Below are 16702 nucleotides of genomic sequence, written 5' to 3'. Positions count from 1 at the left end.
CAAGAAATTCCAGGTATACTCTGTGGTAAGAGTCCCAGGCTGTTCTTTGCATGGCTTAGGTGAGTCACAAGGTTTTTATAGGCCTGTGTGTTGTTTTTCTAGGCAGCTAAACTCCTTAGTTCTGTGTATGCATAGATAACAAAATCCAACTGTAATTCAAACACTGCAACACAGCATTAAGGAGAATTAAAGATACTATTGTTGTGATGGATTGTTCTGCCTTTATCAGGCCATAATGCTTTCCCTGTCCTTGTCTAACTATTCCTATTGTCACATGTTCATTCATTCATTCACACTTCTTTGTTAGGTAAAAATCATTTTGCATTTCCTACCCGCCCTGTGCTAGCCTTCAGATCTCTGCTATTGATTTGGAAGTTAATTACCTAAGAGAGTCTCACATTTCCCAGGATTTCCTTCCCTAATGGCAGGAGAGACACACGTTGCAAGAAAAAGTAAAACTTTCTGTAAAAGAAGAAAATGTGTTATAGAAATATCTAGTGCTCATTTTCTCTTCCTCTGTAGAAGCATTATGGGATGCAGAAATCTAAGGGTCAATTCTTCCACTGTTAACAAACTATATGCTTTCACTCATGTCAAATGAATTCACCTAAGGATCTATCACCAAATAGTTTTCCAAAGAAGGATTAGTCCCATACAATTGAGATATTTCTTTAACAAGCTGTATCTGCATTGGTATTGTTGCTTTTATTGTAAGAAACTGACTTTGCTGTCTCCTCTTTGTACTTTTGCTTCTCCCCTGAAGTCTCCATGCCCTGCACAAATATGAATGGGATCCCTTTACAGAGAAAACTCATGTAGGGTTTAATAAACAAGCACCTACACTGTGGAAAAGCACAGCACCTGTTGTGGATCCATCCATCCATCCATCCATCCATCCATCCATCCATCCATCCATCCATCCATCCATCCATCCATCCATCCATCCATCCCTCCTTCCCTTAGATCCCAACCCTGTGAGAAATGAATTTGTAGAGAATTCTCAAAGTTTGACAGAGGACTTATGTAGTATGTATCTGTTTGTAAACCTTGAGATAAGAAATGCTGACTTAGAAATGTTATAGAATAATTCAGACATTGTTGGGAGAGAAACAGAATGAGAAATAAGTTTTAAAGGATGGCCTAATCTGACACAACCCCACCTGGCAGAAGGATGCATCCAGCCAGGAGCTCTGTAAGGGTGGAAGCAAACTCCTGCTCACGATCACTTCCAACAGGGAGTTCCAGTTCTGCCAGTCAACACCTCTATCTCCCCCTCATCTTCCTCAGCAGATAAGAAAAGAGACAAACACAAATGGAGAGGGACTCAGGGACAAGCAGCTGAAAAGAAACTGGCCTGGGAAACAGGTCTGGGAAATGAAAACAATCCAAGAGATAGGCCCTGAAAGACAGGCACAGAAAGAGATACAGGGACAGCGTGAGGGGGAGCAGGGAAAGAGAGCAGAGATAAAATTTAGCCAGCACTAAAGAAAACAAAAACTGAATACCAAAGAGGGATGCATTACCTTGAGTAATGTGGGATGGAGACGAGCCTTGTGTGTGCACAGGGAGCGAGTGTGTGTTGAGAACTGCAAAATCACAGAGTATTGCCAGATCCACTGGTGGCAGACAGTTTTGATTTTAAGGGAGATTGGCCACCAGGGGTAAAGGAATAAATGGAAAGTCAAGAAGAGCATGTCAGCAGCACCGAATGGGCTCAGGCTGCTGGATTCATATCTGCTGCTGACAGCTCTGAGCTGATAGGGAGCTCACTGTAACGTTACTGCAGCTGCTACAGAAAAATGTCTTCAGGCCACAGTAATGACTACAGAAAGGGACCTGAGGGGGGTAATGAAGACACTGGTTATTTTTCTCTGTCTGGAGCAGACAGCGCTGGTAAGGCTGTGTGACTCGATGCATTAATTGGGGGTTTAGTCATCCACACAAAATAAAAACCTTCACATATGACATAGTCTAAAACTTTACACTGATTAAGCAATTAGGAGCTATTAATTATCACTGCTTATAGCTGTTAGCACAGAGCAATGTAAGTGAATTCCCCCCACTGTGATGGTGAATTAGTTCCAATCAGCATCAAATGCCTTCCTGAACATGCACACAGGGATGCTGAGCAAATGGGGAGACACAGCCAGAAGGCTAAAAGGATAGGTCAAGTCATACCTGCTGTTGGCAGGCTCATCAAAAACAACAAAGCCTCAGGAATCCTTCCGTTGTAATCACTATTGTTTAAAAAATCAGCCACAGGTAACTGCCCCTCCTCCCTCAGCACGGCAGGAGCAGAAGAGCAGCCTGGTCCCTGCACACTGGGGACAGAGTGAAACACATTCCCTCCAGTGGACCATCCCCAAAGCACACAGATCACAACCCCAGGCCCCTTCAAAATCCTGGAGTAGCTCTTATTTCCTCTGTGGGGAAGGAGAGGGTGCTACTCCACCACCTGCATGTGAGCTCTCACCCAGGGTGCTGAGTTACTCCTCTCATTCTTTTTCTCCTTTGCTTCCTGTGATGAAGGCTCTCCCCTCTCGGGTGAGCAAGCCAAGAAACACTCTAGGGCTGCCCTCTGGAAGGGGAGAGCACAGAGCTGGCAGCCATCCCTCTCCAGGACAGCTCTCCAGCCCAAAGGGACAGAGCTGGGCACAGCACACAACCATCCCTGGGCTCGTGCTGCAGCTCGGTGGCTGTGCTCACTGGGGAGCCATGGATCAGAGCAGCCCTAGGATTATTTCTGTATTTAAATTAACGGTTACTTAATACTCAGAATTTCAACAGATAAAGTAGAAAAGATGAAAACTAAGACCAGCCTGGGGTAGTTTCCATTGGGAGGTGAGAGCCAGGACGTACAGATTTTCAGGGAGGAAACTGAGCCCTGCTCCCCCACACCCTGAAGAACCCCAGAGGTGATAATAAAAGAAAGAGAAAAAAGGGGAGAAAAGCCTGTCTTAAGGAGGAAATTTGAGTGCGAGCAGAAGACAGGTCTGTGAGACGAAGCCACTGCAGATTCCAGCAGACAGAGACCACAGAAAGCCAACATCTTCTATGCCTTTATATTCAGCTCAGCATTTCCCCCTGCATGGGGCTGTCTGGAACTGCCTACATCTCCTGTCTTAGCAGCAGTGACTGTGATGCCCAGCACTGACACCTGCAACACCTGCATCCTTCCTACCTGAGCTCACTGCCTCTCAGACCTGGCACTTTGCTGGTGTGACAGCACAGGAAATCCAAGCCCACAAACAAGCCAAGAGCAGGGGAGCACATGGGCACCTGTAGCATGTCTGGAATAAATCTGGAGCCAGGTCTCTGTCCATAGGAGCTGCAGCGCTTATTGCTTGATGCACAGCTCAGCTGAGAAGTTGCTGAGATATAAGTTGCTTTTTTGGAGGGAGAGGATGTGCAGCGCTGTGAGAAAACTTCCTGCACCATTAGATGAGATTTTTCAGAGGAGGCTCTCAACAAACTCAAACACAGCTCAGGGTGATTTTGTGTGGGTTTAATAGAAGCTCCTCAAACAGGTCAAGTCAGTCAATGCCACATCAGTCAAAATACTGTCCTCTTATAATGTTCCTGTAATGCAGCCAAAGTAGTAAAAAAGTTCCAACAGAAGGACATAAAGTTTTCATTTTTTAAAGAAAGTAATAACCTCAAAGAAAGAAAATCAAAACTTGAAATTGAATTGGCTTTTAAAAATAATTTTATTCTTTCTAGATCCCGTGTAGTATTCCTAGAGTCTGGCAGGGTGTATTTAGAACTGCTAATGTATTAATCAACTTCTGACTCAATTATATTGAATTCCTCACTCCCATGAAATCTGGAGTTCAGTTTTAGGGCAGTTTTTGAAGTTTGGATAAGCCTCTTAATGTGCTTATCAAAAATATATTTCTGGCTATTTGAAACAAAACTGATTACTTCAAAGCAATACTTGGATCACAGAAGCCCCTTCTCTGTTGGAAAATGATGGCTGGACATATATTCTGATATTTAGATTTAATGTTTGCTATTCACAAAAATTTAATGAAAATGATCATACAAATTTCAAACAATTTCCTGGACAATTTTCAGTTATCAGAGATCTGCTAGGAGGTGATGCTTTGGGCATGATGGGACTGTCACAGAAGGAAGACTCTGAAGCTGCCCTGGGTTTGAGCAGACCTGTGGACTGAGCCCTTTAGCCAGGCTGTCCACAGGACAGTTCTGAGAGTTTCTGCCAGAACAGACAGAACAAACAAAATCCTTAAAAATCACCGATGTGATAGCAACAAAGACTTGGGGTGGTTTTGAGTTTGATGAAGGCAGCAGGGTGTTGGGAGAAGCCACCTGGGTGGTGCCAACACTGCGCCCACCAAGCCCATCTGAGGACATGCAGGGTGGGAGGCAGACAGCAGCTTCCAGATCCTGCAGACACTATTCAGCAGCTGATTTTATACTCTTTCTTTCCTTCCCCTTTCCCTAAGCAGCTCTTTGAAGGCAGGTTGTGAGAGCAGCTGAAGCTTGCTGTGAGAGACCAATCCCAGCCACCCACTTGCTACAAATCTAGCAATCACCATGCAATTAGGCTATTTTAAATATTCTGAGTATTTGGGGGTTGTTTCCCACTTTCAAGAGACACCAGTGCTTGTGATAAACAAGCTGCCTGAAATGGAGAGGAATGCTTTCATTCAGCCTGAAAGTCTCTCCCTTGTGCAATACCCTGCTTGAACACCAATCTGCTCATAAACAGGTGCTGTGCAGTAATACATTATGCACACACAGGTTGCCATTAACAGATAAGCATTTGCTACACACCACCACGTGGAGCCCTACTTCAGTTCTGTTCCTACAGAACCACTGCAATATTTTATATATCAGCATGGTGACCTCTGCCATGGGGTGAGTGACTCTCACCCTGCAACTGCTAAAAGAGGGAAGGGGGATACTCAATGAAACTGCTCAGCACTTTGGCAGGGATGGGGCTGGTTCTGCAGCTGAGTATTCTTTGTTTACATTTTTGCAAAATATGTTTCTCAGTGCCAAGGGATGCCCACGCCCGAGATTCTTCAGAACCTGTTAATGCTGGTTTTCTCTGTGCCCATGACTTTGGAAATCCCCATGTCTGTAGCAGTTACTTTGCTGGGGTCTGGCAGCATAAGGAGTTCTGTCCCTCACAGCATTATTTTTTCTTATTTGTGTTCATTACTTCCTTTTTATTCAGTAACTCAGCTGTGAGAGGCGTTGTATTTCCATTAGATGCCACGTCTGCTTGCCTTTCAAATCTCTTTCAAGGGCAGTCACCAACTGACAAATCCCTTCTGAAAATGCTGGCTGAAGGTATTTACTAGAAAGCTAAACTGATTCCCTTTATTTAAAACACACTGTTCTGGGCTGAGGAAAAAAAATTACAGGCAACTTCAAGCAGTTCAGCTTGCCACTCTAATGTAAATCAAGTTCATTGTAGCACTAGATTTCATGTATTCCTCCATCTTCGGGTACATCTGCTTGGCAAAAACTATTCTTTAAAATCAATTTTTTCTGTTACTGTATTTGCCTTTCAGTTCCACGTAAAGAAATAAATTATGTCTGGACTAGAGATTCCTTAATGGAAGGAAAAGCAGCTTCCATGTAGCCTGAACAAAAGGCAGATGTGGGACTTTCTGTCTATCTGATACAAATTTTCTTTCCAGCTGAGATGCCCATGAAACCATAACTGCTGCTGAAGTGTGGTGCTTTAAGCCTGTGAAGCCACATGGAAGGAGCTTTCACAAAATGTTTGTGGCTTTTTATGGAAAAGAACAGCTTTTCCTCCTGGCTTTGCTTTGCCATGGTGATGCTGGTGGCAGGGAACGTGTTCTGTACCCAGACCACCTGTCTGCTGAGGCCCTGTTTGCTGGTCTCCAAACATACATTTAAAATGTTAATTGAACTCCAAGTAATAACCTCAATGAAAGGCTATAATTTAACAAACTCTGCAATAACAAATGTCTTCAGGGTGTACTTTCTGCAATGCCATTTTCTCCGTAGGTAGTTTCCAATTTAGATGTACACCAAAAATGATACACTAGCTATTCTGAAAGGTGGCTTTAAGCATGAATTAGTCACTTCCCTCTTTTCTTTTCACCAGCATACATAAATAAATTGCTGTTACTCTGGCCTTCTGCAGAGCAAAATCCTTGTGTTTGGAAAAAACACAGAATACCTCGCAGGGATAACTGGACAAAATGCGGTTATCTCATCTGTGTCCTGGTACTGAGGGCTGGGGGGTTGGTTTACAAATACTCAGGATTTACATGTAATTGTCTCCTGTTACAGAAGCAACTGGTCTGAAGGAAAGCTTTCCTTGTACTTTTATTTTTGCTGCATTCACCTCTCCTCAATCCTCACTGACCAATGGCTTTTTTACACCTGAGGGAAAGGACTCCATCCTTTTCCTGCTCTGATTCAAGATTCCATATTTCACCACTGTGGCTGTGGCTTCCCAAGGGCAGCAGGACTGGTCCTGTGCAGAAAGCTGTTTTGGGTGGCCCAGTTGAAAACACTGGTGTGGACATGAACAGCATTTTTAGCCAGTTTAGGCACAGCACACCTGAGAACTGGTGCAAGGTCAGGACCTTTGGGAGAGATGGCAATGATCAGACAAACCCCTGTTCTTCATAGCTATCTCATCATTACTTCAGAGTTAAACACCCAATGGTCTGACCTGAGTATAAATTTCCAGATGAGTGTAAAAATGATTCTTTTGTAATATCCCACCTACTGGTACAAAAGCTGAGTTACTGTGCTCTGTGAAGAATTACAAGGTCACCACTGAACATTAAATCAAGGGGCTGCCCACCTGTCAGGCCTCATTCTGTAGCTGCAATAAACACCTGCACACAAATTCACCCACATCCCTTGCTGGCAACTCCAAACAGAGACTCTTAATACCCAGGGGAGAATATAAAGCTTATCACTTGTACAAAATTCCATGCAAATATCAACCCATGCTCCTTGTGAAACACAGTACAAGAATATAGTACATATGTTGAAAAGATTGTACACATACCCACATGGCTGATTTTCTCCTATAATAATTTAAAAATTGTAAGGGGCTTCTTGCCTTAAATTACTTTGACATAAAAACATATCTGCTAAACTCAGTTTCTACCAGATTGTTCCAATTTCTGTAATATTTGAAAGAAGTGCATTTTAGAAATCTATTACTCCTTTTGCTAGCATGTGGTAAACTGGCAGCAGAACACATCCCAACTAAAGCTCAGTTATCAGGGCTGGGGGGCAAGTTAACCTGAAAAAGCAACTCACAGTGTGACAGAAGAAACTAAGAAAAGAGAAAAAAAAAAAAAAAAAAGAAAAAAAATTACAGAGCCAGCACTGTTTCCCATCAAGCAAACAGAGGGATAAGGATGTCAAACTGAGCTGTAATGCTTCCGAAGACACCTGCTCCCAGGTAAGGTCACTGACAGCTTGGATTGCCAGGAGCACTGAAGGCTGACTTCATAAGCAGCTATGCAGCTGGGAAGTCCATTTTTTGTTCCTTTAATTAAAGTGCAAGGCACTGGCTAAATGGTAAACATTTCATTAGATTTGTCTCTATGTTTCAATATTAATAAAACACATGAAAAATGCATTAAGACCCAGTTAAATGGGGACTCTCCAAAAGTAGCTGTAAATGAGCAATTATAATACAATTGGGGTGTTGCTCCCAAGGGATCCCCAGGACTGACACTTCTTAATATTCCCGACAAAGGTTTGGAAATTATTAAAATATGCCAGGCAATAAAGTGTACAGGTGACAAGAAGAGTGAAATCCCAGCAAATTTTAGTGAGGAGCAGCCAGTATCAGAGAGTGAGCCAGGCTGGCAGCTAAGCTGGACTCACTCACACCAAATGACTTTTACAGAGCAAAACATAGGATTGCATATTTCAGAACAGAACACACAGGCTGTATTTGCTGGGGAAAAAAAGGAGTCTCTAGAGCACACAGATATCAGAACTGCCTGAACACCAAATTATTCACATGAAGCTGAAACACAAAGGGTTTAATTTTTACTTCTATTGGTTATAAGAGGAATAAAATGCCACACATGCTTTGGCTTCAGCCTTCTAAAAGCAAACTGAAAAATACACAGTTTACATTGATGAGCAATGAAAATTCCTCTGGGGCTGGAAAGAAATTCCTCCTTGTGAGAGATGGGAGAGCCTCATCTGTCCAGCTTCTGGAAGAATATCAGGAGGTGAGCTGATGACACAGTACACAGAGAGAAAAAGCTGGCTAGGAGAGCTCTTTGAGCCAGCCACAGAAAGTGCAAGATGCAACATAAAAATTGTGCTCAGGTTAGAGATAAAGGCAGCTGCTATTATTCCTTTTAATACTGGCAAGTAACCAATTTCTGGAGGGATGGCTGCACTTCTGCAAAGCTCCAGGGCAGTGCCAGGAGAGTGCACAGAGCACCAGAGGCCACGGCCACTGGGACCTCAAAGCCAGGCTGGAAGATGAGCTGTGCTCAGAGAAGTCACTGAGCTCCACACCGGGCAAGCTGCTGATACTCCAGGCCTCTGCATACAGGAAATAGAGCTAAAAATGTTTCAAGGCTCCTTTTGCTCTGGAAAAATCTATGAATCAATAGGCAAAGAAGAGCCAAGTTTTGGAAGAGAGTTTTCAAGCAGTGTTTCCCTGGAATACACCAAGGGATTTATTGAGGCACACCCCTGAAGACCAAGTCTTTTCTCCTTTCTCACAGCTCAGAACTGGGCTGTTCTCACTCCACAGGCTGCAATTAGACACAAAGCAATGACAGAGGAGTACCACGCTGTGAAGAGCAAGGAACTGAAGTTGTTCTGTTTGAAAAAGTACCTTGCCAAAAATTCCAGCTTTATTCACAGCTGACAGGCACTCAGTTAAAAAGCCACATCGACAAAGGGAATTTTTTCCAGAGATCTCACTACACTTCAGTCTGAGCAAAACTTGGTTTCAAGAAAATACTTGAATCAAATTTCAAGAAAAGTCCAGCATTTTTTAAAATAACTCCTTGAAAAGCAACTTAATTTTTTTTAAACTTGAAAATTTTAGAGTGATTTTTGCATCCATATTACCCAAACAGTCACCAACTCTATCATGAACAGCATCTACAGTTTCAGTATTTTTAAGAGCATTATTGATTGATTTGAACATGCTATTGGCTATGGAAGTGACCTCAATGCAACAATTCAAACTCTACAAGCTTTTCTGCGAAACAAAAGCTCCAAGTAAAGTTCCTCTGAAAATTCTCATTTAATACTACGGTCTTGGTCAAATGGCGTAAAAGAGCTCACCTGACAAAATGTGAGGCTTGTCCAGCTCCTGCTAACAACAAAACTGAGGAGAACACTGAAGACACAGATGAAAGCAGCCAGATTTTCCCTGGAGACTCTCCCAAAAGCTGCTCAGAGATCTCTACTAATCTGGAGGCATTTTAGGCAAGAAGCCTAATTCTTTGTCCCTGCTTTATTTATTTTCCCTGCTAGGAGCTGCACCCTGGGTTTCTACCTCTGAAGAGCAGAGCTGCAGCTCTTCAGTTCAGGGACTGAATCCAAAAAGTGGATGTCTGACAGGGGAATAGTCTCTTGCAAAGCAAAGCTTCAGCATGTTTGGTCAATGCTTGAATTTATGACTGATTTGTGGAAGGAGAGAAAATAGATTTTCAGTGTTGTTGCAGAAACTATTTCAATAAAGCAAACCTAAAGGGAAAATGTGGTTCCTTGGAGAGTGAAGTGCTTTGGAGATTCCCATTGCGATGTGCTCAGCCTAAAACCCCAGGCTGGCAGCACAGAATTCAGGTAAACACAAGAGAAGGCTGCTTTCAAGTTAGCACTAATTCCAAAAGCTTCAGCTACGAGATAGCAGAATGGGAAGGGATAGGAATGTGCCCCCTGTTGACAGAGTAACAAAACTATCCTTTGTCCCCTCGAAAAGGAAAGAAGCCCAGAAGTTTCTCTCCTCAATTAGGTGAAAAAGGCATCTCATAGGCCTGGGGGACTTCACCTCAAACTTAAGGATAGCCAATTGGACAGGAGCCAAAAAGTCCCACCCGGACAATTTACTAGAAAAAGAAGAGAACAAAGAAACCAATAGCTTTTGTGAGGGGTTTTACCAGGAGCAAGAACCTCTTGAACCTGGCTCGGTTTTTCTCTGTTTGTTATTTTGCCCTTTATTAAACCTTTTTGTTCCCAACGCTGCAACAGAAGCCATCCTGCTGATTTTAAGCCTCCAAAGGTAGCTGAGCTATCTTGGGTGAGTAATAGACCCCCAAGAGCTTATGAGACCTGGCTCGAGGAGGCTACTATTACTGGGAGGTGTAAATATTTCAGTGTGTGTGTGTGAGAGAGTCAAAATGCCAGGCACAGAGGCTGTGTCCAGGGCGAGCTGAAGCACGTGTGGTCCCTGGTGCAGGGTTTGTTTATCTGAGCACTGAGTCAGCAGCCACTGAACGGTGACACTGTGTCACTCAGAGGCCTCCAACATGAGCTCTCCTGCATGCATTTGATCAGAACTCGAAGAAAAAAGGAGAAGCAGCACTCAGGATTCACATGTCTGCAGGATTTCTGTCAGTGTTTAAGACACCATGGCCTTTTCAACAGGCTCCTCAGCACTGATGTGACAATGAAAGCCCATGAAGAAGGGAATCAGAGGAGCTTTAGCCACAGAGTTCACTGGCCATATTCCCTTCTGTTTGGCACTGATGTGAATGAAGGAGATTGCCAGTGTGATAGATGAGTAATGCTGTGATTGACTCTCAGAATTAATGGACAAATATCATGTATATAGGTTAAGAAAAGTTTTATAGATTTATAGTTATGTTGTACCCCCTCCCATGGTTATCAAGGGACTGCTGGAGCTGGGACATCTGGGAGGGCTGGCTTGCCACTAAGGTGACATCTGATCTCCAATCAGGATTTGAGGAAGAGATCACCACTGGACAGCAAAGAAGGGGTTGATGGACGGAACTTTGAGAGGGGTTAAAGGGTTAAAAAGGATAAAACCTCCATTGTGAGGGGGCTGAGCACATGGTGGGGAAAATCTTTTGCTCCCAGCACCATAACCTTTTTTCTTTATCCAGTCTTCTGTTGTATTTTTGATAAGGTTTAATAAACCTTCCTAAACTATGAAAAGTGAGTAGCTATTTCTCACACCAGAATTGGCAGACCCAAGGTATGAAATAGCCACAGAGGCAGGGGACTGATTTTACTTCAGAGCCTCTTCCTTTCACTCCACCCTTTTGCCTTCCTCTGCTGATTGCAGTGGAGCAGCAAGAGAGGGTTCAAGTGAAATTATCCCTGAAATCAGACCATTATCAGCTTTCCCAGCTGGCTGGGGAAGGGAACAGCATGGGCACCTGCAGTGGCAGCTCCCTGCAGGGCTGTGCCTGAGCTCCCACACACGCTGGTGCCCAGCTGTGCCTGGTGTGACGCTGCATTCACATCAACCTGCTGCAGGCACTCTGGCCATGGCAAAGCCCAGCAAGCATGGGGGTCTTCTCTGGGCTGGGCACTCCTCTTTTGGACATGTAGGCACCTCTGGGCAGGTTTGTTTTTTTTGGAAACAACACCAGTGATGCCAGAGTGTCAAACTGTGTTTGGATGAGGTAACAAATTCTGACACCCATGGCAGGTCACAGCCTCTGTCCCTGCATGTGGGAGCTCTGTGCCAGCTGTGGGAGAGGTTTTACAGCAACTTCTGTGAGCCAGAGAGAAGTCTGATAAGAGGATCCATGTTTACCCCTGAAAGAATTTTCTACCAAGGTTGTTGACATAGAAACCAAGAGTGAAAGAAGGATAAATAAGAGAAACCTGCAAGTGCCTATTCCAATGAGCACTTTGTTTGTCTCTGGTGACCAATGAGTAAAGCATAAACTTATGGGTTTTGTAAGAATGTATAAAAAGCATGCATGCTATAATAAAACTAGGTTTGAAACCTTCTGAAAATGGAGTGTGTTGCTTTGTATTGTCTCTGTCTCAACTATGACAGTGAGGGACCACTGCCCTCACAATTCCTGGGGTAAAAGGTGCCCTCCAGTCCTGCCAGTCATGGCTAAATGTGATACATGATGCTGCTAGCCAGGTCTTAAAGGATGTCACAGATTTCCCTAAATTACTGCTAGGATGGACTTTGCTGAGCTTCACACAGCAGGTTTGGTTGGTTCACATTCCCTCCTACAAAGGTTTGTAGATAAACAGTAAAATCCAGTAGTTCTTTCCAAAATATTTTGACATTGGGATATGCTCAATAATGCCAAGCAACACGTACTTCTGTATTCCAGTGGATTTAGCCAAGATTTCTGTTGGAAATTAGGAGACACCCAAGACTTAAACAGTAAATACATACACATGCTGGATCCAGAAAAGCCTGAGTCACAGTCTGTGCAGAAAAGAACTTTGTAATGCACTGAGCATCATCTGCAGCAGTGGAGAAAAGCAAGGCTGGGCACAGCAAGCACTCACATTACTTTAGCAGGTAGTGAAAAGTGACAAGTGAACCAAAATTGAGAAGCATATACATACCTTATTTAATGAGATTCTATACCAATTTCCAGGGTTAAAATTCAAGGTTCATTTCTCCAAGTCCTATGTGTGTGCACAGTACATGCATGCACCCACACATAGACAGGTATATAATTACAGACTATTTTAAATGGTGATTTCTGTACCTGAGTTCTTTGCTACCCAAAGCCTTAGGACCTTTTTAAGCATTTGCTGTCTTTTTGTATAATGGGGTTTATATTTTCACCTGTGCAAGCTGTGAAGACAAATGGTTTGGATTAGCTAATTTAATCAAATTTCACGGGACTCGTGAATTGTATTGAGATGGGATCCAGTTTCTCAGAAGATTCTTATGTTTATTAAGTTAAATACAGTCCAGTTGTGCACTGCTTCATCCCAAGTAAGGAAAAACAGAGTAAAATTTGTGTAGATATCTTAATGAAGCTGACTTGGTACATAGCTCTCCATCATCATTGAAAAAAGGCTGTTTATCTTATTTATCAAATACAAATGGCAAAGCACAAATTGTTCCTTCCCTATATTTCAAAGCAACTCAAAAGGAATAAAAAAAAGTTTGAAGAAAACTGGACTTTGCTACACACACCCTTTCATCTAGCTGTGTGTGGGCACTAACATCTGCCTCCTTTGCTTTCAGAGTGCTTTCTACAAGTACTCAGAATGGATCTTGTTCCAGTTCTTCTGGAGTCACCTGTAGAACTTCTGTTACCTCAAAAGGATAGTATTGATCTTGGTTGCTTTTTTAAAAGAGCAGAAGCATTTGTCTTGAAGAACTGGGAAAGGTTAAAAGAAAACCCAATAAGAGAACAAAACAGAGTAAGAACCAAGTCTTTTTCTTGAAGCAATGATTCATAAAAGGGCACAGGCATTCCCTCACCTTCAAAGGTTTCATCAGCTCTGCCTAGAACTGATCATCAGCAGTGATGAGGGTTTTTAAGATGCAAATAAAGAGAGCTGGCTGCATTACAACTATGTCAGGTTTCCAGCCAGAAGGGATGAGGCTCAGCTCTGGAGCTGGGATGTGGAGGAGCAGTGCAGCTTGGCAGGCTCCTGAAGGAAGCTTTATCACAAGTACCTGTGCTCTGGTATTAAGGGGAGCAGATGAGATATACAAAAGCAAGGCAGCCTTCTATAAAATCTATTGCACCACAAAGCACCTAGTTAAAAACAAGTTGCTGCTTAGAAATTATGGGGACTCATCAAATGGTCCCTATCCAGAGTCTCAATATTTTATTTTTTTTTTGAGTTGCCACCATACAACAGAAGAAATGAAATGTTTCTTGGCTGTAGTGAAATTTAGAGAGGCAATGTGTCATTTATACATCCTCAAGAGACACCTTCAGATATTGAAAGCAATCCAAAATGTCCCCAAATCTGGAATGCTCAGAACAATATGTCTGCTGTGGTGCCACCTTTGACATGTGATATAAACTTTTTCCCAGCCTGACTCTGAATTTCAGTGTTGGTACATCCTGAGGGTACTGTTTAACAGCACAGCATTCATTCTGAATGCACTTTACTCCATTATGGAATATTTTGCTTAAACACTCTGTATCCCTGTCACCACCATTCACTACAATCCATTATTGCTGCAAGAATCATAAGAATGATTCACTCAAGGCAAATAATTCTTGGGAAGGGAAATAGAAAAACTCTAAGCACACAGATATTTCAAGTTTGGAATGGAAAGCATTAAAACAAAGAAAATGTAGTAAAAAGCAGAGAATGATTTATTATATTGTGAAGAACACCCCATCCTCTGCAAATTCTCTCTCTTCAGCAATATACACACAAGAAAACAGGATAACTATTTCTTTGAGGTTCACTTCTCATCTAAAGTCAGAATATCCATGAGCTTTTACCATAATTACTCCAGCAGCTAATTATGATGCCACAGAGAGACCATTGTGGCTCAAGGACCAGCCTGAGCAGCAGGAAGAAATGCAAAGCAAACAAGACTGTCTGTGCTTCCACAGCACCACAGTGGCTTTAGCAACAAAGAAGAAAAAGAAAACGCAGAAGAAAGAAAACAGATGAGAGAAAATTCAGAAAATCTATGATGTTCACAAATACCCTCTACGGACACTGTTTTTGAGAACAGACTAAGTGGTCCTCCAAGAAGTAAACAAACTTAGGAAAATTTACCATCATAACTCTCCGTAACAGAGGATCAGGGAAAACTTGTGGCCATATTTATCCAGTTTCATGCTGAGGGGATGACAAGGCAGAGAATAAAAGCAGTACTTACATCCTGAGCTGCCATTGGTTGGAACCAGAGTGAAGTTGGAGGCCCAGGGGTTCCGCACGATGTCTTGCCAATGAATGGTGTCTGCAAAGCAGAGGAATTTGTTCTGGCCAACATACACCCCTCCATTCAGTATCTCTGTGCACAAGAACAAGAGAACAACATACTTGTAAAACTTCAGACAGCTGATTCAATCTACTGCTAAATGTGTGTTGGAGAGAGGGCATGAAATTTAAATGCAAAAGAAAATTCTGACTGTAATCTTATTAAATAATCTGCAAACTGGAGGATAAGCAGCTCACAGTATTGGTAAACAGGAATCCTTTATTCACATACAGAAGAAACCTGATGAAGACTGACACACAGTTGTTGACTTTTTGTCCCAGTGTGATCATGTATGGAACAGTTTTGTATTTTGTAGGTAAAATAACCTTCAGCACTTAAATGACTTGAAAAACACAAGCAATCAATCACACTATACTGCATTTCATTAATTTGCAGAAAGGCTTAAAACTTAAAATAAAGAACTATGCTGTGATGAGCCCACAGGACATGAGAAGGGCCAGGCAGCATGAGGTCTGGAGAAAATGTTATATAAGAGCCTGGGCTGCTGTAATACCATCATCCAAAACACCCCAATACTCCAAGCAACTGTCCAAATCTCATACACTATGATCCAAACCTCTTATGGACATGCCTTGCTGGAAGCTTTGTGCTACAGATGGTTTTTAAACAGGTAAACGTTTGTGGTTTCTTGTTAGGTTGTGGGGATTTCGTGTGTTTTGTTGGGGTTTTTGGATTTTCTTCTTATTTTCACATTGATAGCAGTTTGTTTAGAAACCTGCTCTGCTGCCCTGTCTCTGAAGACTTGATTCATCAAATCTCAACATGAAAATGATCTTACAGTTGTTGGCTATAGCACCAGGCTTTCCTTTGGATCAAAAACTTTTTTTTTCTTATCCCCTAAACCCTTGTTCAAATTCACAATTCCTCTACTTAACCTGTCTCTTTTATTTCCAAAGCAGCAGACAATGCCTGTGACTTTGATGAAAGTTAACAGGAAATGTGAGTCAGTGTCAGAGCTTCCAGCCTCAGCAGAGAAATGCTGAAGGTTAGTTACTAATGACACCTTGGAATGACATGAAGTGGTGCTGCAGAGCCAGGAGTGCCACACACAGACATTAAGAATAATTCCTGACTTTGGTAGTAGCAATTAAGGTAGTCTGAGAATCCTCATCTGCCAGGAAAACGTTTAAAAGCGGGAGTGGGAATGCAAAACCTTTACACACATCACTGTGTTCTATTTCTTTTTTAAATTTCAGAGTTTCCAGGTCACAGCATGTAAATGAAGCAGCCCCCAATCAAGGAATGTATTAAATAAAGGATCATCTGTAAATACATCTTCCCACCATATTAATCAGTATTACTATTTCTTAGAAACCTCTGGTTTAAAAGCTTGGCTTTTCATTGAAAAGGGGCTTATAAATGAGAACAATGATCATAATCTGCTCCAGAAAAACAGTCCAGATTAGAGATATAGCAATGATCTGTCTGTATAATATTCTTATGATCACAGGAAAAAACCATACAGCATCTGTTAACAATTTTGCTCTGGGGATAAAGGGGGTCTTAGAAGAACACCTGAAATCATGATCAGTGGTGATTTCTCTGTGTTGTCTCAGCTATACTGGATTACCTAATCCATTATGGCCCAGATTTTTATTAAAAATAACATTAAAACAGTGAAAAACTGTAAAATCTGCATTTATTGCTTCTTGAACACACGCAATTGTTGGATTAAGTTTTTTTTTTACTTGGAGATGGGGTAACTGTGTTTTAAAAACTTTTATTCTATTTTCAATCTCATGTGAAGGGTGACATAATACAGATATTCTAATTCATGCTATCACAATCAGAAGCCAACTATTTTCTAATTAC

General features: G+C 42.2%; 1 protein-coding gene across 1 annotated transcript in view; it reads right to left on the bottom strand.

Moving 5' to 3' along the window:
- The window catches only part of ERBB4 (erb-b2 receptor tyrosine kinase 4), a 590120-nt gene that overhangs the window by 179748 nt on the left and 393670 nt on the right, over nt 1-16702 (bottom strand). Inside the window, exon 4 of the mRNA XM_066553839.1 lies at nt 14768-14902. Within this exon, the coding sequence (XP_066409936.1) occupies nt 14768-14902 (135 nt within the window). The remainder of the gene's footprint in view (nt 1-14767; nt 14903-16702) is intronic.

The sequence above is a fragment of the Molothrus aeneus genome, chromosome 7 (assembly GCF_037042795.1).
Source record: "Molothrus aeneus isolate 106 chromosome 7, BPBGC_Maene_1.0, whole genome shotgun sequence".
Taxonomy (NCBI): domain Eukaryota; kingdom Metazoa; phylum Chordata; class Aves; order Passeriformes; family Icteridae; genus Molothrus; species Molothrus aeneus.
Note: the sequence above shows the minus strand (reverse complement) of the source record. Positions and strands in the feature narration are given on the sequence as shown.